The 27,876-nt window shown below is 33.2% G+C and overlaps 2 protein-coding genes across 3 annotated transcripts in view; one reads left to right on the forward strand and one right to left on the reverse strand.

Moving 5' to 3' along the window:
* Positions 1–14,376, forward strand: part of RHOQ (ras homolog family member Q) — a 47,684-nt gene extending 33,308 nt beyond the window's left edge. The window contains exons 3-5 of the mRNA XM_051975210.1: positions 12,078–12,242; positions 13,219–13,314; positions 14,133–14,376. Coding sequence (XP_051831170.1) covers positions 12,078–12,242; positions 13,219–13,314; positions 14,133–14,288 — 417 coding nt within the window. The 3' untranslated portion in view covers positions 14,289–14,376. The remainder of the gene's footprint in view (positions 1–12,077; positions 12,243–13,218; positions 13,315–14,132) is intronic.
* A 100-nt stretch (positions 14,377–14,476) lies between these two features.
* PIGF (phosphatidylinositol glycan anchor biosynthesis class F) overlaps positions 14,477–27,876 on the reverse strand; it is a 40,209-nt gene continuing 26,809 nt past the window's right edge. The window contains exon 6 of one of the 2 annotated variants that reach the window (XM_051975207.1): positions 14,477–14,823. In XM_051975207.1, the coding sequence (XP_051831167.1) occupies positions 14,710–14,823 (114 nt within the window). In that variant the 3' untranslated portion in view covers positions 14,477–14,709. Of the gene's footprint in view, positions 23,782–27,876 lie in introns of both variants that reach the window. The other variant, XM_051975208.1, reaches the window with a different exon arrangement.

Genomic DNA, 27,876 nt, shown 5'->3' on the forward strand with positions numbered 1-27,876 from the left:
TTCATCCTGCTGGTCATTTCTTACAGAACAATAATATTCCATAACATTCATATACCAAATTTACTCGCCCATTCTCCAATTGATGGGTATCCATTCATTTTCCAGCTTCTAGCCACTACAAACAGGGCTGCCACAAACATTTTGGCACATACAGGTCCCTTTCCTTTCTTTAGTATCTCTTTGGGGTATAAGCCCAGTAGTAGCACTGCTGGATCAAAGAGTATGCACAGTTTGATAACTTTTTGAGCATAGTTCCAAATTGCTCTCCAGAATGGCTGTATGTGTTCACAATTCCACCAACAATGTATCAGTGTCCCTCTTTTCCCACATCCTCTCCAACATTCCGCATTATCTTTCCCTGTCACTCTGGCCAATCTGACAGGTGTGTAGTGGTATTTCAGAGTTGTCTTAATTTGCATTTCTCTGATTAATAATGATTTAGAGCATATTTTCATATGTCTATAAATAGTTTTAATTTCTTCGTCTGAGGATTGTCTGTTCATATCCTTTGACCATTTATCAATTGGAGAATGGCTTGATTTCTTATAAATTAGAGCTAATTCTCTATATATTTTGGAAATGAGGCCTTTATCAGAACCTTTGACTGTAAAAATGTTTTTCCAGTTTATTGTTTCCCTTCTAATCTTGTCTGCATTAGTTTTGTTTGTACAAAAACTTTTCAATTTGATATAATCAAAATTTTCTATTTTGTGGTCAATAGTGGTCTCTAGTTCTTCTTTGGTCATAAATTCCTTCCTCTTTCACAGATTGGAGAGGTAAACTATCCTATGTTATTCCAATTTATTTATAATCTCATTCTTTATGCCTAGGTCATGAACCCATTTTGACCTTATCTTGGTATGCGGTGTTAGGTGTGGGTCAATGCCTAGTTTCTGCCATACTAATTTCCAATTTTCCCAGCAATTTTGTCAAATAATGCATTCTTATCCCCAAAACTGGGGTCTTTGGGTTTGTCAAACACTAGATTATTAAAGTTATTGGTTGTTTTGTCCTTTGAACCTAAGCTATTCCATTGATCAACTAGTCTATTTCTTAGCCGATACCAGATGGTTTTAGTAACTGTTGCTTTATAATATAATTTTAGATCTGGTACAGCTAGGCTACCTTCATTTGATTTTTTTTTTCATTAATTCCCTTGAAATTCTTGACCTTTTGTTTTTCCATATGAACTTTGTTGTTATTTTTTCTAGGTCATCAAAATAGTTTTTTGGGAGTCTGATTGGTATAGTGCTAAATAAATAGATTAGTTTAGGTAGTACTGTCATCTTTATTATATTTGCTCACCCAATCCAAGAGCATTTAATATTTTTCCAGTTGGTTAGATCAGACTTAATTTGTGTGGAAAGTGTTTTGTAGTTTTGCTCATAAAGTTTCTGATTTTCCCTTGGCAGATAGATTCCTAAATATTTTATATAATCAGTAGTTACTTTAAATGGAATTTCTCTTTGTAATTCTGTTAGGTTTTGTTAGTGATATATAAGAATGTTGATGACTTATGTGGGTTTATTTTGTATCCTGCAACTTTGCTAAAGGTGTGGATTGTTTCTAATAACTTTTTAGTAGAATCTCTGGGGTTCTCTAAGTATACCATCATATTATCAGCAAAGAGTGATAATTTTAACCAGGCTATTTTGGAAGGAGAAAATAAACATTTGCATTTTATCAGCTGGCTGCATTTTGGAGTGATTATTACTTTCAACTGAAACTAAGGCTGCCTCCAGAAAATCTCCCCGAGAAACCTGCTCTCTCCCAGAAAGAACTATTATATTAAAGAAGAAAAACACCAGCAAACTATCATATGAATGAGAGTGTATTTCCAAAGTTGTTTTAATTTGAATTTTAATGTCAAGATGCTAATTTTTGTTTAAAAAACTTTTCAAAATTCATTATAATTTGAGTAGTTAAGAGAAGTAGACTATATTATGTTAATGTTATTTGAAAATGGAAACACCTATTAAACTGTTTATTTTTATTTAATTTTAAAATATTTAATATTTTATATATTATTATAGTTATAAAATTATATGTATACATAATTAAATATAATTATATTAAAATATAAAATATATTTTATATTATATTTATTATTAAAAAGTCTTTAAAGGCAAGGATTGCCTTTTATTTATATTTCCAGCACTTCGCACTCTGCTTGGTCCTTAGTAGGAGTTTGATAAACATTTATGACTGATTATGTCCATCCTAGTTCAGACTAGTTCCACTTCTCCCTATGACTAGCCTCTTCATACTTATAAAGGCTTTTCCATTTTTGATCTGTCCATGTCACTCCCCTACTTAAAAATTTTCAAGGGGCAGCTAGGTGGCGCAGTGAATAGAGCACTTAGAACCTTGATTTTATATTATACAACAGAAAGCCATTTTGAGGCTAGACTAAGGAAATACACAGGACTGTAGAAGACACACACAAGTGACCAAAACATCTATACCAAGAAAATTATTAAGAGCTATTTGGCCATCATTAAAGAATACTAAAACTTAAAGTAAAAAAATACTAACATTTAAGGTTCTGGCAAGTTTTGATGTTTCTGTATTCTATGTCCCCCTTACCAGGAATGCCTTTTCTCCTTAGTAATAGAAAATTATCATAGAAGGGACCAATTGCAGGTCTTTCTGTAACACTTAATCATTGTGTGGCTATTGGTCAGTCATTCAGCTTTTTTAGCCCTTAGTCTGGTTATTTGCAAAATGAGAGGTTTGTACTGCATCATCTTTAGGTCTACAATTCTGATTTCTGTGAATCTCTTTCCTTTAAGGATCAGTTCATCTCACTTTCCCCATAAAACTTTCTTTAATTATTTCTGCTCACAATGAATACTCTCTACTCCAGTTAGTATGGCAGTTACTTTATGTACCTCTTCTTGAGCTAATCAGACAAAGTTGTATATATTGCTTTATCATCTAGACTGTCCACTCATGCTTGCCCATCCTGTATGGCTTTTGTCTATACCCTCCCCAGAGTGCATTGTGGGGATTCACCCAATATTCTAGAGGTTTTCTTGATTCTTCCTGGGATGGACTCTGCTGTTCATCTAATTTTTTTGCTGTTGCTATTTGACAGCTCTTTTTTTTTTTTTCCCTGTCACATAATTACTTGACATTTTACTTCTGTTCTTCAAAACTTCTTATTAGTTACACATTGCAGCATGCTTGTAATCACCATATGTTCTCATTATGATACCCATTTTTAGTTTTTTTGAGGTAGTAGTATCCCATGTCTCCTTGGCATGTGGCAGCACCCATAGAATTTTAATAGTGAAAAGATGAGCCATTGCTTTTGAAGGAAGTTGGGTAGAAAGAAAAAGAACTTGCAGTTCATCTCATCCTTTCTCCTGTTCTAACTCTCAAGTTCAATCCCCATTCAGTTGTCTTTCCTGTGTGGATGGACAGGCCAAATTGCATTGGATGATTACTTACAGATCTTTTCAAGAAGACTCTGCAGTCCTGGGGCTTGCTGCATTCACAATATCATCTGCAAACGGGAATATCTAGAAGAGCTCTCAATCCATAAGGAACCTTTCTGGAATCAAAACTGGCTTTCCTCATCTACAGTGGGGATACTAAGCATAGAGTTCCCTCTTTTAGGCCTTATCTGATATTTATGATTTGACTTGTGGTTGTTCTACCTTTCAAAGAATCCTCAGTGATTTTGATGTATGTATAGGAAATAGCTCGTGAAAGAACTTGCAGGGTAGCATTTTATTCTATCAAATGAAATAGTTGTTTTCTTTCAATTGACAAAAAATAAGCATGATGGAATCTTATGTTTTCTAAAACTTTAATTGTGAAATGGTAAAGGTGTTGTTCATTATTGCTGTCATTTATAAAATTTGCTTTTTGCCCTAATAGTCTCATCAAGGATGCCATGGGTAACTTTGAAATATTTCTTATAGATGAGTTATTGATGTGCTCTGTTTCTTCTTTTTTATAAATAAGGTCTCAGTTTTTTCCCTTATGCCTTTGATATATTTTTAATAACTTGTATATCAATCTTTCAGTGTTCTTATAACTGTATTGTTTCCAATATGAATCTGCTCTGTATACATTTGGTCCAGTCTGGTTTTGTTCCTCTGTCTTCTGTTCATTTTAATGGCATCTCTATTTCCTCTAGAAGCACATACAGAACTATTAGGGACGAAGTATTAAGAAAGATTTCTTGAAATTATTTTTTCAAATCATTTCCCTTTTTCTTCTCTTTGTAATCCTTCCACTTTCATCCTTGCTTGTCCTTGGAATGAGTAAATCTGTTTTCCAAGAAACAGTTTAGTTACTTGATGATTTGGGGACTGGGAGTCAAGGGGAGGATGCAAAACGGAAGTAATCTATGAAACCAAGAAAAAATTGGGTCTCAGCCTTATGTGGACCTCCAACTTTTACAGAAACGATGACAAAATTATTGGAAAGGGGACAAAGGATGCTATGAATTACAGTGTTTTGACTCATCAAACTTTAATTTGATTATTGGTAGTCTAAATGTGAGATCCTTGATCAATGAATGGATACATTACTGGAAGAAATGAACCATTCTTTTTGAAATTTCTGCTATCTATCAGGAAAAATGCAAGTAATAGGAAAGATAACTCACAGGCACTCCTTGGAGGGGCAAAGAAAGTGTTGATAAAAGTGGATTTTATTGTACACCCAGAGGTAACAAAAACTGTTCTTTTCTAGGATATTTACCAATTGTGTATTGTGTATATTAACAATAATTATTTTAAAAGACCATCATAAAAATAATTACAATTCATTTCTTTTATCTCCTGTAAAATTTTGTACAGTATACCTATTCTGCAAATGTTTAATTTAATTTAATTGCTCTCAGCTATGTGTCTGATTTATAACAGGTTTCTAGTAAATATTGGTTTGTGATGTCTAAGTAGCAGTTTATTGTAAAATAAACAGCTATTAATAGACTGAAAAAAAACCTTCATTTGCTTGATAGAATGTTTTCATTTAAAAATGGCAAAGATAAGCATATATAAATCAATATATACAATGTAAATTAATATGCATAATTTTTAATTCTAGGTAAGCTGGCTACTTTAATATATAAACACACATGTAGTTTCCTCATTTTTCTCTTTATACAAACTCACCAATATTTTTTTTCCTATCTTTTAGTTCTTACAGGTTCAAGCCATCAGCAAAACCATCATTAAAGATTTATTAGATGACTATTGTTTTTGTGTAACTGGACCATAAAGTCCTACTTGAATGCCTCATCATGGCATAGAGGTGACTTTTCAAAGACTAAGCCAGAAAAATGCTACATTCTAGGGAGCTAGACTTCTAGTACATGCTCAATGTTGTATATTGTCTTGAGCACTAGTTTAATTAACTACAAGGAATTTCATCACAAACTTGGCTTCAGAGGGATGGATTTTTTTTCCAACTTCCTCAGCTCTCAAAAGATCTGCTGGGTGGCATATAAGAGTTGTATCTTTATGATAAAAAAAAAGTTTTATTTTTTTATCCCAGTGAAGGGAACACCTACACTGATAGAATTACACATGCTTGAGGCATGGAGGAGTTGAAGTTTGTTTTTATGAAAATTTCATTCACCTTGATGAATCAAAAATCTCAAAGTATTTAAGTAGAATGAACAATGAATAGATTTTAAAGTCTGGTGTGTCATTAATCTCATTATAGTGAGCTGTTTGGCTTAACTCTTCCTGAATTAGAGAGGACAGAATCTACATATGTGGCAGGGAATTCTCATACTGATGAAATAATAAACCCCTGAAATATTTTATTATGTATAAAACTATGTTATATGTTTAAATTAAAGATCACTTATTAGAGCAGATCCATCAAGCTTTTTAATAACTATTGTGCCATAAGCTAGTACTTAAATCAACCCATATTAGGCAGTGTAATGTGTGTGGGTGTGTGTACATACCATGTGTACCCTTACATCTATAATTAATATAAAGTCAAATATAGGCATATAACTAATTATATAAATATATATACACACACATATACATGAACCCTTATGTCTATATTACATACTCATGTCTGTAACTAATAAATACTCAAATATACTTATATCTGAAATTAAGTGATGACTAATCTTAAGGGAGATACTAATCTTTATAACTGACATTTATTTAACACTTTAAAGTTTATAAAATGCTTAGCACATATAATTCAAAGCAAAGCCAGCAAGCATGTGACTTGCCAGTTTTAGAGCCAAATGTGCAACATGGATTTAAGAAGTTAACAGGCACCATTGATAAAATGTAAGAGCAGGAAGAGTACCATTCAGTGCCTTTTGGTTCATCTTGATATTCATCTACTTGAATTAAAGAGGACAGAATCACTAATAGTTCACCTCTGCCCAGATTCTGATTGATAGTGATCTTCTAAAAGGTCAAAGCCAGAAGTGCTAGGTGAGAGTGACGTTCTTGAAGAATCAGGTTGGGGTGAGAAGGGAACCCAGTAAAAAGACTTCTAATAATTTTCAGAAGGGAGGTATTCCTAAGAATTCCATCAGTTATTGGTCAAGGTCCATACTGACTCAGCTAGCCAATTTACAGTCTTATTGGCAGGACCCAGCTCTCAAGGGTGAAGACAGAAAAATGGAAGTCATTTCTAAACAATCTTTGAAAACATTCCATTGGAATATTTCAGATGGAAATTTTTTAGAAGAGTATCACTAGGAAAAGAAAAAAAAAAACACTTTAAGCATTTCTGATGAGAGGTGTTTCTTTGGCCAAAAATAAAAAGCAGGAATCTAGAGTACAAGGCATACTCCTTAAGCCTGTAATTTCATGTTAGAGTACTCTTTTATTTTACAGCTTTTTCAATGTTTTGGTTCTTTTTTGAGCTTCTGATGTTTTAGCTGCCAGCTTTAAATATATTAGTACCTAAAAATACATGCCAGCTTCTTCAATTAGAACTAAAATTTTTAATGGATTTTTAAAAAATTAATAAGAGCATTGTGATTTGATCATGGGCAAATGAAAAAAAGTTACTTGGATAATTGACCATTCCCAAATATAGGGCAGTGATCCCATATGCAAACTTCCTTTATGCTGACAAGTTAAAAGTACATAGAGAATGAGGCAGATTGTGTTTATTCTTACAAAATTGCTTCCTGGGTTCACTTATGATGCTTTGAGTTCAAGCGGTTTTCTCTCAGAAGAATTTCATGTAGCATGGATAAATGAACAAAATGATGCTAATATACAATTAAAGGAAATTAACACTTTAATTAATTAGAGTAATTAATTGATCCTTGTGATAGCAATCAAACATTGGATCTGAGGTTAGAGGCTGAAGTGTTTCATCTTAAGACACAGACTATTGATGTATTTTAGGTCAGAGAAATAGTATCTCTTCTCATTCCTTTACTAAAATAAATTTCTATAAAGCTTGTGTTAAATATTGTTAATGTGTTTTTTTCTTTTGGTTTTTTATTTTTTTTTACTGGATTGATTCAAATTCTGTGGAAATTGAAAATCTGGATAGGTTAAATGGTCACTCTGAAGCACACCATTAACTGTAGTCAAAGGGACATTGAGGAAAAAGTGTTAATTATTTTTAATACCACAGATGAAACTCACACCCATTTTGCAAACCAAGTTATAGCAGGCCATTGGCTTGTTTGGTTTTAAGTATTAAGAGTGCAGAAGAATAATGTTTCTGGGTTAGGTAGCTATGATAGAAATTAATTAGACATTGTTCTTTGCTCTTTAGAAGACTAATTTACAATTTAAAAGGGACAAGAAAGATCCAAGAAAACAAAACTCTTATTTTTTTCAGCAAAAGCACAATTTAAAAATATACATGTCCTCTAAAAATTTTTTTAGTTTCAGTCCATGACAATAGACTGCCAATAAATAGTCTACTTTAACACAGTACTTTTTCTTATGGGTAACTAGTATATTGGGCACTGGATTTGGAGTCAGGAAGGCCTGGGTTTAAATGTGACCACAGACACTAAACTGTTATAATCTTAAGCAAACTACTGCCTCAATAGGAATAAATTGGGGGTAATCATAGCACCTACCTTCCAAGGAGGAGCAGATGAGGTAAAAGGCTTTGCAAATCTTCAAAGTGCTGGTTATTATCATTTTTACTTTACCATTATTTAAAAATTTTCATATTCATGGCAGCTATGAGACATTGAGGGCAACTGAGCCACAGAGATTGTGACTTGTCAAAAGGGCAGTGAGAATGAACTCAGGTCTGTTTTTTTCTACCACAAACACATGCTTTATATATAGCTTTTGCATTTACTACCTGTTATGATTAAAGTTTCCTTCTTGGTTTTTCTCCAGCAACAATGTTATCATTTTGCTCAAAAGCAACAGATTTGACTCTGGTCCTCCGTTTTAAAATGAGGATAAAAGGGAAGATTTCTGTGACTCCCTGGCATCTACAATTGGCAAATACCAGAACATTCTCTTCTGATTACAGAAGCATCTTTATTAAGATAGGATTCAAAGATTATTTGATCAACAGGAATGATTAGGTTTTTTTTTTTTAATCCTAATTCAATGAAAAATGGTGATTGACATATTGATAAGTAGTCCATCATTCCTTGAGCATGCCAAATGAGTTTTTAAATCGTGAATATGGAGTTGGAAAGCGAATGTAGTACAGTGAAGAGTGTGCTATATTTGGGATCTGAAGAGTGAGTTTGAATCATGGCTATGTGATATTTTGATCTGATTTAGGAAAACATGTAGCTAGTATGTTAATCAAAATTGCAGATAGGTTAAAAGAAAAATTTCTTAGTTATGAGAGAGACACAACTACACACGAATTGATTTGAAAAAGATCTAGAGTTTGTAGTATACTTTGGACTTAGTGGAATAATCACTGACTCACAGTTTGGGATTGGAAAGAACTTTAGGGGTCATTTAGTTAAGAACCTTCTTTTAACAGTAGAGGAAACTAAGGCACAAATTGGTGAAGTGCCTGGACCAAGACCACATAATAATTATTGACAAAGCTGGAATCTGAACCAAGGTCCTTTGAGTCCAAATTTCATTTTTCTTTTCATTAACACTACCTGAAATAGCAATTGAGAAATGTATAGTAGTGTAAACAGAAGTATAAAACTAATCATGAATTATACACAAAACCCAGCAAATACATGTAATATGTTAAGTATAAATGTAATATAATATGTAATGTAAAAGATGTTTCAAAAAAATATGGTGGATTGGTCATGTAGTGAAAGCCTGTCAGAGGTATTCGTGGAACATTAGAAGACCTAGAATTTAGGGGAACCTCTAGGGAAAATTTATTGGAAGGATATAAATAAGTCATATAAGAAATGATATGGGTGGATTGTGATCTATATTAACTGAAAGACTGCCCACGCTGATGAGATCAAGGATCCAATAAAGTATTAAGTTTCACAGAAACAAACTTCACATGTGAACAAGTGAATTCCCAAATCAAAAATTATAATTATAAAGAACTCTAGACAGAGATAACCCTTCTTCTTCATTGGGATTTGTACATGTTGGATCAGAGATAGCAATCTCATCCACACACAAAACCCCACAAACCAAATTATTAGTTGAAACCTTACTAAATCTATGAGACATCTTCATTGTGAAGGATTAAATTTCTATAATGGGATTGGGTAATGTAATATAGAGAATGTTCCTACCATATCACAAAAAGAGATTTTAAAAAATATTTTATTGTTGTTTTTTAAACTCGGCATCAACACTACTCCCCATCAAATCCTCTAAGAAGTGAAAAAAAGTTGCAACAAATAATTGCGATTGACAGTATGTGCACTAATTTACAGTTTTTATAAGGAAAAACTTAACAATTAGAACTAATAAAAGTACTAAAAAGGCTGTCCTGGAAGGAAATCGGTTCCTTTCACTGCAAGTTTTCAGATCAAGGCTGGACAACCACTTATTGAGTATGTGGTAAAGGTACTTGTTGGATTAGATGATCTTTCTATCCTGAGGTTCTAGGAAATGTGTGACCTTGGGGAAGAAAGTTAACTTTTCTCAATCCCAATTTACTTACTTAGAGACCAACAAGGTAGGCCAGTGATTAATGTTAGGCTCAGAATTCTAGTTCTGTTGCCTCATTTATCAGCTATATGAGCATGGGAAGAAAGTCAACCTTTTTCAGCTTCAGTTTCCTCTGTAAAATGTAAGTAATAAAAGCTTGTACTTCATAGGGTTGTTGTGAGGATCACATGAGATAAAATGTCCTATAAATCTTAAGATTCTATACAAATGCTAGTAGTTATTATTTGCAAAAATGAATATAATAAGGACAGCTAGTTGGTGTAGTGGATAGAGCACCAGCCTTTAAGTCAGGAGGACACTTCACATTTTCCTGGCTGTGTGACTTTGGGCAAATCACTTAATCCCAATTGCCTCTCCTCTCCCTCCCATCCCCCCCCCCCCAAAAAAAAATGAATATAATAATCTCAGGAAGAGTTGTTGTGGCAATCAAATTAGAGAATATCAGTAAATTACCTTTTGAATTGTAAACTGACATAAGGCTGTTATTATTATCCTTGCATGTCTTAAGTGTAGTGTATTTAAGGTAGTATGATCAAAAGTATAAAACCATATCCTAACTTAAAATTGCTAAATACTATGCAGTTTTTTGAGGTAGGTAGATGTCTTACTGGATAGGGTACTAGAAATCCAACCTCTCTGCTTACTAGCTGTAAGACCCCAAGCAAGCCAATGGCCTTCCTTTTACCTTAATCCACTGGAGAAGGAAATGGCAACGCATTTCAATATCTCTGCCAAGAAAACCTCATGGACTCTATGGTCCACTGGATCATGAAGAGTTGTAAACAGACGAATGACTGAACAGCATATGCAGTTTTTAATACATACATACAATACAAAAAATACTTTTAATACCCATTAAAAAGGTTTTTTTAAGTGACAGGAAAGTTAGAAATAACAAATAGATGTTTTCATTTTTTGGATTTATATCCCCTCAGGTCTAGCACAGAGTAGCACAGAGCTTAAAAACAAAATGCTGTATTGAGTAATTGGTAGGTTCTGCCAAGCTGGAAAAAACTCAAGTAGAGTAATGGTGACAGATTATCTTCATCCTAGAACTAGTCTAGCCAGCAATGGAGAGCCTCATTCAGAAGGCTGGCCTCTACATATTGACTTTTTTGGCTGTAGCAACCTATGAAACAGATGCAAATGCACATAAGCTCTCAGTATCCTATAGTCCAGTGGAAGAGTGAATAGATGCTCAATGGAAAAATATAAAACAAGAATAATTTAAGATGAAGGCACTGACAGGGATCCTCCTACCAGTACAAACTACAACTTATTGTACTAATGTCAGATCTGGTAAAGTGTTATAAATTGAGTAGTGCTTGGATAAAGTATCAAGAGTGACCAAAGGGCCAGCAAGGCTCCTAATATATCCTGGCTCTATGACCCTAGGCCCAGATAGTCAGGCCTCTCACAGGGCCTCAGGCTATTCTCTAAAACTATCTAACTTCCAGTTTCTTGCCTGGGAGCTCATGATACTAATGAAATCACAGGACTAGAGAAGAGAATTTTTAATGGAATTTTTTAAAAGATAATTCATTGTACTTATTTTCCCTACAGTACATAATATGCTTGATATATGAAAAAAACCTTGAGCTAGAAATCTAGAGGTTTTGAGCTTAAAATAAGAAATGTTTTTCAGTAACCATTATTCTTGGGATTGTTTGTAGTTAATAATGTCATTATACTTCTGTGCTCACCTTCACCCCAGTGTTTAACTACCATAAAGTAAACATATTTTATTCAAAGGCCCCTGGGTAGCACAGTGGCTAGACAGAGTGGCTGGTAGGGAGTCAGAAAGACTTGAGTTCAGAGATAGCCTCAGACTAGTTGTGTAACCCTGGGCAAGACACTTAATTCTACTTGCCTCAATTTCCTCACTTGTAAACGAGCTAGAGAAGGAAATGGCAAACTATTATTCTTTGCCAAGAAAACCCCAAAAGAAGTCTGAGGAGTTAGACGCAACTGCTGTTCCTGAATATTTAACTTCAAAATGCAACAAATAATTTTTTCCTCTTTCCCTAGGAAGACTATGATCGCCTGAGACCTTTATCTTATCCTATGACTGACGTCTTCCTTATATGTTTTTCTGTTGTAAACCCAGCCTCCTTTCAAAATGTGAAGGAGGAATGGGTCCCAGAATTAAAGGAATATGCACCGAATGTACCCTTCTTATTAATAGGAACCCAGGTATGTCTGATAATTATTCTCTTCCCTTTCTACTCTGTAGCTCTTCTTTTGCCTGAGTAATCATTTGATCTTGGTTTAATCATGTTGCTTGCTTAGAAACCAGTAATACTCTACTTCCTTGATTTAAAAAGATGTAGCCTCATTTCCTACTGAGTAAGTGCCAAACTAGACCAGCCAGTAGCCTCCATACACTACTGTCCTACCTTTTAACTGCAGAATTCCTACCTAATTCAAGGCCTAATCATGACCTTTGATTTCTCCATCAGAAAGTGTCTCCCTCAGAACTTTGGATATTTTTTTGAGAATTTGTTGCACATATTTAACATATATAGGACTGCTTGCCATCTAGGGGAGGGGGTAGAGGGAGGAAGGGGAAAAATCGGAACAGAAGCGAGTGTAAGGGATAATGTTGTTGAAAAAAAAAAAAATTACCCTGGCATGGGTTCTGTAAATAAAAAGTTATTATAAAATTAAAAAAAAAAAAGAATTTATTGCAATCTCCCCTTGAACATACTACTATGTATATGTATTATAGTCATACATCACTGAAAATAATTTTATCTCCCCTCCCCCTACTAAATTGTAAGCTCAGAAAGCCATCTTGTTATTTTGTAATCCCCTCAGTGCTTGACACTTAATAAACCATGTTTGAACTCAATTTCTATTCAAGACAAAAACATTCCTGGAAGTAGTTACTATAGTTGGTTGGGAGAGAGGAGGAGGATAGAGAAGGTCTGGATCACTCAAGTGGTCTCAAGGTTTAGCAAGCAATCCAAATTATTTAACCTTTGGATTAGGACTAAGTTCTGTAATTAGTTTGGAGAAAATAATGCTGGAAGAAGAAACTACACTAGTTTGAAAAGAAATAAACCTTTTTAAAAAATCTATTTTCTTTAGGAATGTGGGAAGTGGGAATAAATATTTCATTTAATCTTTAAAAGTCTTGAAATTTTGACACATTACTGATCTTTCTTAGATTGATCTTCGAGATGACCCCAAAACTTTAGCAAGACTGAATGATATGAAAGAAAAACCTGTATGTGTGGAACAAGGACAAAAATTAGCAAAAGAGGTAAATTGATCATTCTTAAGTTATACTTTTTTTCAGGCAAATTTATTCTTAAGATGTATAAGGTAAAAATACTATCAGGGATGAAATTATGACTATCTAATTTCTTTTAATAAACTTTTTAAGAACTCAGAAATATGGACAGATAAGGCAGATAAAATCGAAATGCTTAAATCCTTTTTTGATCACTAGTCAGACAAATGAAAAATAACTATTTAAACATGAAATTTAGTACATATGCATTTGGTTAGTGGAGCAAATGCAGAATTTCAGTAACTTTTCAAACAAAATTATCAGTCTTGCAGCTTGGTTTAAAAGTAACCTTAATTTATGATTTTTCTCAACTTTTTGTAGAATTAATAATTCTACAGTCACTTGACTGTAGCAGCACTTGAAGAAATAATAGTGATTCATATAAGACTTCTAGATCAGACCTAAGAGAAAACTGAGTATTTTTGGTTCTGGCTTTTATCAATGTGAAGTTTATATTGTTCCTTGTAATAGTCAACTAGAAATTAAATGTCAATAAAGTATCTTTTTTTTTTTTTTGTGCTGAGGCAATTGGGGTTAAGTGACTTGCCCAGAGTCACACAGCTAAGATGTGTTAAGTGTCTGAGACCTCATTTGAACTCGGGTCCTCCTGACTTCAGGGCTGGTCTCTAACCACTGCGCCACCTAGCTGCCCCATAAAATATCTTTTAATATTTTAAAAAACTATCAGAAATACTTTAGAGGGCTTTTTTCCCCCCAAGCAAAAACCTTGTAATAATTTGCTTTGGAAAACTTACAAATGCCTAATTATTGATCTTTTCCTTCCACAGATAGGAGCATGCTGCTATGTGGAGTGCTCAGCTTTAACACAGAAGGGTCTGAAGACAGTTTTTGATGAAGCTATCATAGCCATTTTAACTCCAAAGAAACACACGGTGAAAAAAAGAATAGGATCAAGATGCATAAACTGTTGTTTGATCACGTGAGACAGGGCTGCTTTGGCCAGGAATACTATGTATTTCTCTCCTACTATAGGAAACGGTACAGATAAACCTCTTGCAGGTAAAGTTTAGAAGTTGAGGTCAAGAAAGTAACTGCCTTCAGAAATCTGTGAAGTTCATTAAGAATAGCCATCCACAGGCCAGGAAGCAGCCAACAGCATCTGAAGCCACAATCTGTTACAAATACTTTATTTTCAGCTAGAAGGTACAATCTCTCAGGGGTTTCATAGTTTAAAAAGCTACAACCACACCATGTTGCAACTGCATAAAAAAATGCTGTAAATGGAATTGCTTGGCTTTGTAGTATAATACTTCAGAAGGTTTGAATCTTCTGCTTTGACCACAAAATTTTCTGCACAGTCTTTATGGAATCTGCACAAAGAAACGCTTTCTCTTTTTGCTCCACTTATCTGCTCTTGTATGTGAGCTGCTTCCTGTTCCTGTAAATCCAGACAGGGGAAATGAGAAGACCAGCCACGTACCCAAAGGTGGCTCCCAGCGTACAGGAGATGGGCCAGACCTAAGGAGAGAATGTGGGATACAAGAGGGAAAATGTTTTATCTTGTACTTGAGCACAAGTTCTGTGTAATCTAAACATTTCTATTTTAAAGCTTAATATGCTTTCCTAATGAATGCCAAAACTGTAATAAGATTATACTTGCATTTATCACAAACACTAAATGCTGTACAGTTTTTAGTTAATGTGCAATTAAGATATATCTGGACTTCTGCCAACTGTAGATTTAGTTTGATGCTCCCAAAACTTAAATGAGAAACATGCTAAAACTTAAGTTTTGGGTTAGACTTATTGAATATCTTCCCATTTTGCTGTATATCTTGGGCTCAATTCAGATCTTCAAAGCAGTCCATTTTTATAAAAAATATATTCTCGCCCTGTTGCTGTGGATGTGTACACTGAATAAGGAATATGTGGTCACCAAACACAGAAAAACCTTTGAACTGTATAAAATGAAGAAAGAAACCTAGAAATCAAAACAAGTGACATAAAATTTATAGCAGAGCAGAAGCTGTCAAAAGAAGTCCTTTGGAGAACTCCTCCCTGCCAAAATAGCTAAGTTAAACGTCCTGTAGGTTTCCTTTCAGACTTGATAATAGGATAATAAATACACAGAATGGTCTATGTGATCATCTGGACCAGGGATTCTTAACTTCGTTTTATGAATCCCTTCTTAGAATGTTTTTATATGCATAAATCACAAAAGATTACAAAGAAGACCAATTACTGAAATACAGTTACCAAATTGTTTTTAAAAACAAGTTCATGGTCACAAGGTTAAGAAGCCCTAACAGATTCTAGATTAATCCCCTCCCTCTTTTTTATGGATAGAAATATTTAGGGGACACAGAGGTGAAGGGACTTGCCCAAAATTACAAAGGCAGTAAGTGGTAGAACCAGAATTTGAAACCAGATCTTAACTTCCAACTCCTGTACTCTGAACATTGCTAGTCTTTAAATCAATTTCTTGAGCCTTACTATAACAGGAGTAAGAAATATTGGCTTTATTGCCTATTGGATCACAGAATTTCAGAGTTGGAAGGGACTTAAGAGATCACCAATCCAAACCTTAAATGAAAAAGGATTCTCTCCACAATATACCCTATAAACAGCCCCCTGACTTTTGTTCAAAGGGCTCAAACAGGAAGGGGAAATCAGCCTTGTTCCAAAATATCGTATTTTCTCCTTTTTAAGTTTTTCTTTGCATCAAGTCTAAATTTCCTCGTCTTTAAGGTGTGCCCTAATTTGTGGTACTCAGAACTAAAGATTTTATTCCACATACGGTCTGATTTGCTTTCAGACAAACTTCAGTCATAACTACTTTCCCACTTTGGACTTAGGAAAATGACTTTTTGAATCCAAGTGAGTCTTTTCATTTATCATTATTAAATTTCTTACTCTTGGATTTGGCCCAATATTTTATTCCATTAAGATCTTTTGAATCCTATCTAGCATATCAGCTTTCTCTCACAATTCTGAATCATTTACATATTTTTAAAAGCACACCATCTATGCTTTAATCCATGATAAAAACACCAAACAGCACAAGACCAAGCATAGATGCCCAGAATACTCCACTGGAGTCATCCTAAGCTGGTACCAAACTGTTAAAAATGACTTTTTGACCCCCTTCCCCAATGATTCAATTCATTTCAAAACTACCTCCCCCCACAATTTCCTCCCACAAGATTAGCACGAGATTTCATCAAATACTTTAGTAAAGTAGATCTCATTTGCCCTGATCTAACACTGTGGCAATTGTGTCCAAAAATGAAAGGCAGTATGTCTGGTATGTCCTATTCACATGAATCTTTCATCACCATGTTTCTTTTTCTATAAGTTCACTACTTTCTGGGATTTTCCCAGGAACCGACACACCTGCTTCTAGTTGGCAGAGACCATTTTCTTCACAATTTAAAAAAATGGGGACATATGCCCTTCTCCAAACCTGTAGTACTTCTCCTGTTTTCTTTTAAATGTACTCATCTATATGTATTTTCATTTGCTGGAATCTCTGGTTCTCTGAAGTACATACCAAAGTACTACTTTAAGGTAACAAATGTAAGTCTTCACAGCAGAGTTCTCTTTGGTAGGACTTTGCTAGAGGTTCATGGCAGACTGGCCTAGTACTGAATAACAACACTCTTATGTCATCATTCAAATAAGGCTCATACAAGGGGTAGTCAGTAATTATGGCAAATTTTCATTTTTATCAAGTATTATTAAATGTATACACCACTACATACCCTCATTACTATGTCTAAATATATAGTATGTACTACACCTTGTATATAAACATATAATCAGGTGAATTTAACCTAAGATTACCCCACTACCACCACTGACTGTAAAATGTTATTATCTCTTTCCATATTTCAGTCAAGAAAATGCATCTGATTCTGGTGGCTAAGAGTATTATAGAAAAATCTAATTTTTATATCCCAAATCATGATTTCTATGATATTCAATCTGATTTCTATAAGGTTTTAGATATAAGCTGCTTAGTTATCACAATTAAACTGCATATGGAACACTATTAGAATGTTCCCACTTGAAAAAATTTCAGTACTTAAATGTGCTGTCAGTCATTAAATGAAAATACAATGGCTCGATGTATCTTAAGTCTATAGGGAATGTTTTGGGTTTTGTTTTTTTAAAAATACAAAAGCTTCTGCGGAATAATAATAAATATTTAGATCATGCTTCTCAATTTATAAAGTGTTTTCCTTATAAGCCTGTGAAGCAAAGTGTGTTATCCCCATTTTACAGATGAAGAAAACAGTGCTCAGACAGGTTAAGTGATTCCTAAAATATGATCATTGCTCTCAATATTCATATAAATAGGAAGTATTAGAATTGGGATTTGAACCCAGGTGTTTCAAGTCCAAGTTCAGTGATCTTTCCATTTTACCACTGTGCAGGATTATTTTACCCAGTAAAAAAAGTTATTTTTTTTCTATCATCTGAGTTGTTCTTAATATTAATTGGAAAAATGACTTGAGTCTAAATCTCAGCAATCTCTACATACTTACCTGGGTGATTGTGAGTAATCTCTCCACCTCTCTAGGTACTAATTTCCTCATCTGTAAAAACTAAATGATCTAGCTCTGGATGCTTATGAACCTGTTATCTAGAACAACAGATAGTGACTATCTATCATTAGGTCTAGTGAACTGTTGCTTTTATAACCATGAACAGAATCTTTTTAACAGAGTGAACTCAATCTTCAGAAACCTAGCTGAGTTTCTTTAGAATATCTGCATTTATTAGCTGATACATTTCAAAGAATTCCTCTGTAGACAGGATGCCAAACTAGTTTATATAATGAATCCATGAGGTAGTCTCATTATTTGAATTTGCATTGAATAGTTCCAGTGGGTTAAAACCAATTGCCACATTTTACATAAATAGTTCAAATACATGTCATCTCCCCTGGCTGGGTGCAACTCTGCCATCATTATCTTATGCAAGTCACCTCCCTAGGCCTCATTTTCCTCATCCTTAAAGTGAGCTCTTTCCAACTCTAAAATTCTAAAGATTCTAAATCTACCTTGGTTGCAATAAGCATTTTTAAATCATCAGGCTTTCATCTTCACATTCCAAAGACAAACTATTCATTATTGGTCTTTAGAGCTTTAGTAAAGATGATAATGTCATCTGTGATTCTGAGGTGCCTTAGGTTGTACTCTTTAGACCATGATGAGTTTGGGGTGATTTTCTCCCACATTGAGAGCTTTTGAAAGGATCATTTTTTTTTTAGTGCACAATATCACCATGCCCCTATCTTTATTTTATTCCCACTTAATAGTATTTTATTTTTTCCCAAATATATATATATATATATATATAGTTTTCAATATTTACTTTTATAGGATTTTGAGTTCCAAATTTTTCTCTCCCCCTTTCTTCCTTGGCAGCAAGTAATCCAATATAGGTTATACATATGTAATCATTAATCACATTTCTACATTAATCAGAATCAGGACAAAAGGGAAAATAGCATGCTTCCACCTGAATTCAGATACCATAGTTCTTTCTCTGGATGTGCATAGCATTTTCCATTATGAGTTTTTGGAATTGCTTTGGATCAATGTATGATTAAGAAGAGCTGAGTTTTTATAGCTGAACATTGCACAATGTTACTGTATACAATATTCTCCTGGTTCTGCTCACTTTACTTGGCATCAGTTCATGTAAGTCTTTCCAGGTTTTTCTGAAATCCACAGGCTCATCATTTAAAATGAGCATTTTCTTATGGAAAGTTCTAGTTGCGCTATTTTAACTTAACCAAAGATTTGTTGGGTTTTTTTTGGTTTTTTTTTTTTTTATTAATGTTTTTTGTCACTGAAAATGGCCTTTTGGAAAAATTCCAATGCTTGAGGATTTTTTTTTTAAGATAATGAAGGCAGTTCCTTGGAAATAAAAGAAAACTATATTATAGAAATATGAACTAATTTGGAAGACCAGTCTGAAATTACATTTTCAATGGAATTAAGTTTGATTAGAGATACAGGAAGTAAATTCAAATAACTTAAATTGTTCTGTTATTGCTTAATATAAGTCCTGCTTTAATGAATAATAAGCATAATTAGGGTTTTTTTTATAAAATGTGCTGAAATCCTTAAAAATATTTTCTGCTTAGTACATTATCTTTTACAGCAAAGTGAACCTCAGTTCAGAATAGGTTAAACTTTCAAAAATTCCAGATTAGTAGTGCCTGAATGAAGCTTTATCACAGAATACTTTAATAACTTTTGTTTCAAAACAGTGTTTATATCTTTAAATACAAAACAGTAGTTTGGTTTTTTCCTTAATTTTTTGGTCCTATATTAACTCCTAAATGACAAATAAAATGAATAATCAAAGTTTAGGATGTATATAAAGCATCTACTCCTGTATGATACAGTATATTTGAAAGTAAACAATAACTTTCTATTAAGGAGAAATTGTAAATAACTTGTATTAGTTTTTCTTTTTTTCCTTTTATTTTCACTTTTCCTTTTTATCTACTTAAAATATGGCCAAACAAGTCTAATCCATTTGTAGTCAACAAGCTCAGACCTCTTGTAGTCTATTAAATCTAAAAATATTGATGAAGGTTTGGTGGATCTTCCTTTTAGATCCCAGTCAAATTCCAACTTGAGTAAATGAATCCACTCTCTGTAAATCCCTATCTAATTTCAGGCCTATGCCCCTGTGCTAACATTTGTATAACATTCATTGTATTATCTATAAATAGCAGAAATTTTTTCAAACTTGTGGTCAAATAACCAAAAAAACAAAATACTATTTTTAAATGACTTGTTTAGAACCATGAATTATGGTTCTGAAATAATAACTTTTCAAAATGATTTTACATAGCTCTAGAAAAATACTCTTGCCTTCTTGCCACCAGCAATTAAAACTACCCCCTAATATAGAAGAAAGAAAAACCCTGTCCTTCTGGTGCATGTCCCTAAAGCCATCGCAAACCAGATTACACATTATGACTGCTTAGTTTTATTCCTGAGAGAGGCCATAATCCACCTTAATAGGTTAATTTTTTCTATTACATTTTGATTTTATTAAACTGAATAATAATTGAAATAAATGGGGCAGTTCTAGAGTATGGGGATATGTGTGTTAAAGACTTCATTTTAAGTCATTTTTGTAATAGAATTTATTTTAAAACGAGGAACATTAAAAGGCAGTCAATTTGGAGCAAAGGGCATCAATGGCAAAAGTAACATTGCCCTAAGCCTCAGCCTTTGTGAAAGGTTGCTATTACTAGCCACCTCCTACTCAAGATTTCTATTAATGTTCTCCATTAAAAAGTAAGAAATGTCAAAATGCTGAATAGCGTCTTTTCTTCAAACGTTACTTTTACTTAATTCTCTTATTCCATGGTTTTGGTAGCGATGACAATATCTTAATCAAAGGGTATCTTTTCTTTCTCAATCTTAAAAAGAAACTTGATTTAACATGATATACTCAACACCATGCTTTATTTGGCTATTATGTGCTAGACAAAGAAAATACAAAGACAAGCGTGAGAGAATTGATATCTTCAATGTACTTACATTTGATCAGAAGAAACACATATAGAGATAGATATAGACAAGTTAGGTACTAAATACATAGTACTAGATGAGGGAGAGGGAAGTACTAGCAAAAAAAGTTTTCTTGTCTTTTTGCTAAAGAGGCATGCTGGTATAATGCAGAGGGATAGATTTGGAGCCAAAAGGCAAAAACTGGATGCCTTTGGGCAAATCAACAATAATTACTGACCACATGGTTTAGTGAAAAAAGGTTTTGAAGTCAGCACTTTAATTCATATCTTAGCTCGTTACTTCCTATCTGTATATGCACTGCTTCCTCATCTGTGAAATAAAGGAACTGGAATAGATGAATCCCAATGTCCTTTTCTCTAAAATTTCCTTCATAGAAAGAATATTTCAGCTCTCCCTTGCTACAATGAACTAATCCAGGAGGATGAGAAATCAATTAACAAACGTGTTAAGAAATTACTACCTGTTAAGCACTGTGCTGGGTGCTAGAGATAATACGAATACAAAACCAAACCAAAACAAAACAAAACAATTTCTACTCTTGAGAGTATTTATGATCTATCAGATACACCTCTACTGGGGCAACACGAGTTAGCCAAGTAGTCTTTTGTTCTCTAAAACAGAATAATGGAATAAAGCACTGCATAAAGACAAGTCCAAACTTTTGCCAAAATGATCTTTTTCTTAAAAAATTGCGTGTACACATATATGTACATACTTAAATATGTATATAGGTTCATAGTTCCTATAATAAGCCTTTCTATTAGTTCTATGACTTGCCTTTCATATTTTTCATTGTTCATTTTGTTGTTGTTTTTTATTTTTGGTCTTTCATCATATAGAAAGATCTTTTAGATGTGTCACATCAGTCTTGTTACATTAGTAAAAAGAATGCAGTAAAAAGGAACAAAGTTATATATACTTTCTTGAGCATAGAAGAGAGAAAGGGACTAAGTCCTTGCATAGCACCTACTATGTATTAGTCACTGTTCTAAGGATTACAAGTATCTGATTTGATCCTCACAACAATGCTTTGAGGGAGGTGCTGTTTTCTCTACTTTAAAAATTGAGTAAACTAAGGCAAGCAGAGTCACACAGCTAGTCAGTAGTTGAGGCTGGATTCAAACTCAGTGTTCCTGACTCTAGGCCCAGCTGCTCCACCTTTCTATCTTTAAATAACAGAGGACATAAGTTTCAGCAATTCCATGCCTAGAGAATAATTGATATCTTGATTTAAAAGATCCTAATAGTTGCATATCAAACATTCAACTTTTAGAGGTGTTTAATAAATGTTAAACAGAATTAATATTTAAGTATTTAATTTTGTTAGATTAAATAAAAGGAGAGATGATTTCATCTTTAAAAGACTGAACCAAATTTATCAGAATAACACAACTAAAGCATTAGTTTAGAATAAATAATTTAAACAAGGCACTTGATCCAAGGAATTATCTTTTAAAATTCCCAAATAAAAGGCTTGTCTCTTCAGTCAAATGGAAAACAAAATAATGCCACTGGCTAAGGTAGCCTAATGAATTTTGGAAGTAATGTTAAAATCCAGCAAAAAATGATAAAATGAAATTTTAGTTAAAAAAAAAAAAAAATATATATATATATATAAAATTCACCCAAACACCCAAGGATCATTTGATTTTCAAAGCATCTAGTCTAAATCAGCTTGCAAAACTAATTTTTCTCTTATAAATAAAAGCATTTTAAAATTTAATCATAAAAGGAGGAAAAAGATATCAAAATCTTTACAGAAATATATGTTCCTTGAGAGATGTCATCTCTTTTTTTTCTTTTACATATATTTCACTACTAAGCTAAATATGGCAGCTTATGAATAACTTTTGGGTGAGATGGTCAGGGGAAAGACAACCTATAGGCTGTGACCAATTTGATACTCAAATTTTAAAAATATCCATAAGTATGTGTGCAAATGTCTTATGTCTTATATTGTATTTCCTGTATTTTTTTTTTTTTTTGTGTGTGTGTGTGTGTGGTATGTTTGTGGTACATTTTAACTTTAAAGAATATACTTACAATGAAAATGTTGCAATCCTCAGTCTACAAATATACATGTTTAGGAATCTATCTCTATGACAAGAGATATCAGAATTGGAATAAAATGAATAAATAGCTACCAATGCAACACATTTTAAAATAAGGCTATCCCCATGACTTAAAAAACACCTGAAGGGTTGTCCCTTTTCCCTTTACATGCAATCCCATTTAACAAATATTATTCTTCATATCATCTATCCTAGGAATCAAAACCTGTTGTACTGAGAATTAGACAAATTAGTCATTAATAGACATGTAGATGTCCAATTCCATGCTCTAGTCATTCCTATGTTATGAAAGTGACAGAAACATAAATACTATTTTTGAAATCAGTAAAAGATGTGTTAGCTTTATTATAGTTGAAAATTTAGATATGTACTAATAACAGAGTCACAAACTATGTTTAGATTGTTTAATTTAAAAAGAGTTTCTTAAAATTAATATGTATTTTCTAAACTCAAAAATCAGAAACATTATTGATGGTGTTTCCAAACTGCTCTTATTGTTATATGTTTTTAAGGAAAATTGTGTCTAACATATAAATCAAAGAACTGAAGACACTGAAAACTACTGCCTTCAGATGAGCAAAATGACCACAAAGTTGGAACTAGTCAACTACCTCAGGAGCATAACTCAAAGAGAAATTTCTGAAGTTTTAACGTTTCACAAAGTACTTTCTAATGTGTTTCACTATTTTTTATGTAGATTGTGTGAGTTACAAATACAAGTAACTTTGCATTTGCATTCCAAATGACCCTCTTTTAAATTCTGATGAAGTCTCTACTGGTCCAGAATGTTAAATATCCTTCCAGTGTTCAATGAAATACCTTTTCCAGCTGTCAGGTTTCTGAATATGGAAAAATATGAAAAGATGAAATTCATTGATCAAGCTAATCTTTTTCTGGTGGTGGAGCTGTATTCAATTTTACAAACATTTATTAAGTTACTGTATTTCAGGCAATCTGCTAGGCTCTGAAGTCAATGATCTACCCATAGATAGACAAAATTTTTCTAGCGACATTCAGGAAATTTTCGTGTACATAGAAATCATTTAATAAATGTCTAGTGAAAAGGTATAAAAGAGAGATGCTGGGGTAACAAGTAAAAAGAGTCCTTAGTCATGGGGAAGAGTAAAATTAAATAAACCTTACAGAAGCCAACCTGAGACCTTGCCCTCCTTAACCAAGACTTTAATCAAATGGAGTTGTAATAATTCAGACAACACTAGTAGGCATAGTTACATCAAAAAAAAAAAAAAAAGGTTAGTTTATTAACATCATTGTCATTTAGTCATAACCAAAGTTCACATACCACTTAACTTCCTAGTAAATATATCCAATAAAAGATGGAATTTGATTTAGTACAATATATATTTAAAACCAGAAAAACACCTCTGTTGCAAGGTGCTCCAAAAGTCTTGAATGTTTGTATAGAAAAACATTTTACCTAAAAAATACAACAAAATAAGTTTTTTTTTAATACTATCTGGTACTTAACTTTTGTTATTTTTCTAAGTTTTGGGAGAAATTTGTGCTTATCAAATATTAACTGCTATATGAAGCTGGGCAAATCACTTTTCTTGTATAGCCTCAGGCTATTGTCTAATTTAGACAATTTAGTACATTAGAGAGCAAAAGTTGATCTTGACTACTAGTTGCTTCCTTTTCTCACTAAGTTTCCCAAACCAATGAAAAACCAGGTCTTATTTCAGAGAAAAAAAAAAAAAAGTAATTCCTACAAATGAAAATGACAAAAAATGGGGACAATAACAATTTATTCTACTAGCACTTATAAAAAAAAAACTTGAAGATTCAGAAAGCACTTTATGTTTTATTTGACTTGAACAACAATTCTGAGATATATGTGTGACAATGCCCCCAATGTCACAGATGAAGAAATTGAGGCTGAGAGAGGTTAAATAACTCCCCAAGGTCACCTGCTAATATATATCTGAGTCCAGATTTGATTCCAAACACAACACTATCCATCTTGCCATTTGGTTGCCTCAATTCAATACAATGTTCAAATGAATACATCCTATCTATGGGAAAAAGTTGTTTCTTGTGGGATTTCCCTCCTTCCCCTCAAAAAAGAAAAAAAAAAAAAAAAGCCAAAGTTCTTTCTTATTCCTAAACTGTTTTATTTTTTTTAAACAACTTTTGATAGGTCCTTCTAAAATATCCAAGATTAAGGGGTTGTTCCTTTAACAGTTTTATAATCAAATAACAGTTTGGTTTTTTAATTATATATTGTTGTTCATTCGTTTCATCTTATCTGACTCCTCATGATCCCTCTGAGGTTTTCTTGGCAAAAATACTGGAGTGGTTTGCCATTTCCTTCTCCAGCTCATTTTACAAATAAGGCAGATAGGGCTAAATGACTTGTTTGGGGTCACCCAGCTAGTTGTCTGAGGTTGCATTTGAATTCAGATCTTTCTGATTCCAGTCCAACAACTATTCACTGTGCCACCTAGCTTAGCTACATATAGAAAGATAAATTTTTTTGTAGTTAAAATGATTTTTATCTGATGTTTAATTATAGTGCTATAAAAAAATGATATAGAAAAGCTCAATATGTAAATAAAAGCATTCACGTGATTTGTTTTACACCAAAAAAAGCAATTATTGAACATGCGTCCCAAATGAATTCAAATTTGTGAAGGTTCCAAGAATCTAGAGATATAAACATTCATATCTTTCAAGCTTGCTAATCAGTCTTTCAGCTAAAATTTCATCTCTTCCTTCAGTTTCCATCATATATGGGACACTGATCCATGTCTTAAAATTAAATCATTCCCAAAAAGCTTCAGTTTTTTTTCCAAGATAAAATATCACAAGATTTTGCAAAACATACACACACATATATATACATATAAAATTTAAGAGAAAAAATTCTTTCATATTCAAATTGGTACAATTCTAGCTCCACAAAACCATAAAAAATTAACAGCTATTGTGTTTTACATTATATGTTAAAAGATACATACATATATATATATACAAAATACAGGGCTAACAAAGTACCTCAAATAAATATTTGATTTGAGCAATGTTCTACTTAATTGTAATGAAATCATATTTTCCAAATATTCATATTTGTCAAAAGATTCTGGCTTTATATTTTTACCAAGGGATATATGGCATATAGCAAGTTTAAAGAATTGTAGCTACAATATTTAGTGGGAAGGGCACAAGTATGAACAAAACAGCAAAGGCAGGTTAGAGACAGAATGTAGAGGGCTTTAAATGGAAAACTTGGGAATATGTTTTATACTGGAAGAGACTGAGCCAGAAATTCTTTAATTAGAGGAATAATGTGGTCTGACCTGTGCTTTGGAAAGATTATTTTAGCAGCTTTGTGGAGGAAGGACTGACTAGAAAGCAGAGCCTGAAAAAGCAGGAAGACTAATAAGGAAGTTATCACAATAGTAGAGATGAGAGGTGATGAAGTATCTTAATTAGGATATGTAAGTGCCATGGCCATATAAAGAGGAAAAAAAAAAAAAAAAAAAGACAGCTATGAGAGATATTATGTAGGTACAACTGAAAGGACTTCGAAACTGAGTGGATATAGGGAGTAAGAGAGAGGTGACTAGGACAGGATCATCAAATGATTATGAGACTCTAGGGAAAGAATAGAAAAGACTAAACCAGGGTGGGGACTATTTAAGTGAAAAGATGGAGGAAAATGTTCTAGATATCCTAGAGATAAAATTGACAAGATTTGACGACTGACGGAGGGTCAGCTGAGGTGAACATGGCTGATCAGAAATGTGATAAAGAGCATCCACTGCCTCCAAAGACAGCCCACTCAAGTTCTCAATACCATAATTGTCCCATTTTCCCTTAAATCAAGCCAAGTCACTATTAACTTCCATTAATATTCTAGGCTTCTGAATCTAAGCAGAATTAAGTTCCTGTTCCACACCACAGCCCTTCAAATAGAGGCAATTAAAATGTTTCTCCCTCACCCCTCTATCCCCTACCCCAAAATTTTTTGTCTAGATTGAGTATCTCCAGTCCCTCAAGTCTTTTATGGCATGGTCTCCTTTCTTCTGCCATCTTAGAACTCTTCCTGGGGGTAAGCACTAAGACTTCTCACATTCTTTTTAAAATGTGTCCTTCAAAAATGAACATGACACTTGAGACACTTATAGGAAAACCACCAAAACATTCAAAAATAAAATTTTGGTTACAAAGTATTTTCTTGCATGTCTATAAGTCTGTGGAGGAACAGCACAACAGGTTGATTTCCTCCTTTGTTTTGGACACAATGCAGCCTCATATAGCATTAGCTATTTTAGCTGCCATGTCATATGACTATCATTTTTAGCTACTAATCCACCAAAAAGCCCAAATCTTTTTCACTCTAAACTTTTTGCCATATTTCATTTATTCTATACATATAAAGCCAAGTTTTTTTTTTAAACCCAAGTATATACCATAAATTATCCTTATAAAAAGTGATCTTATGATTCAAACCAGTTCCAATTGTTCAGTAATGAAGACAATCAGTTACACCCAGAGAGAGAACTATGGGAAATGAGTGTGGACCACAACATAGCATTTCCACTCTCTGTTAATTGTTTGCTTGCATTTTTGTTTTCCTTCTCAGGTTTTTTTCTTTCTTTCTAGATCCAATTTTTCTTGTCCAGTAAGATAACTATATAAATATGTATACATATATTGGATTTAACATATACTTTAACATAGTTAACATGTATTAGACTACCTGCCATCCTAGGGAAGGAGAGGAAAAATTGGACGAGAAGGTTTTGCAAGGGTCAATGTTGAAAAATTAACCATGCATATAAATTAACCATGCATATGATTGTAAATAAAAAGCTATAATAATAATTTTTTTTAAGTGATCTTAGAAGGGCAGCTAGGTGGTGCAGTGGATAGAGCACCATCCCCAATTGCCTCAGCAAAAAAAAAAAAAA

Source organism: Antechinus flavipes, chromosome 2 (genome assembly GCF_016432865.1).
Source record: "Antechinus flavipes isolate AdamAnt ecotype Samford, QLD, Australia chromosome 2, AdamAnt_v2, whole genome shotgun sequence".
NCBI classification, from domain to species: domain Eukaryota; kingdom Metazoa; phylum Chordata; class Mammalia; order Dasyuromorphia; family Dasyuridae; genus Antechinus; species Antechinus flavipes.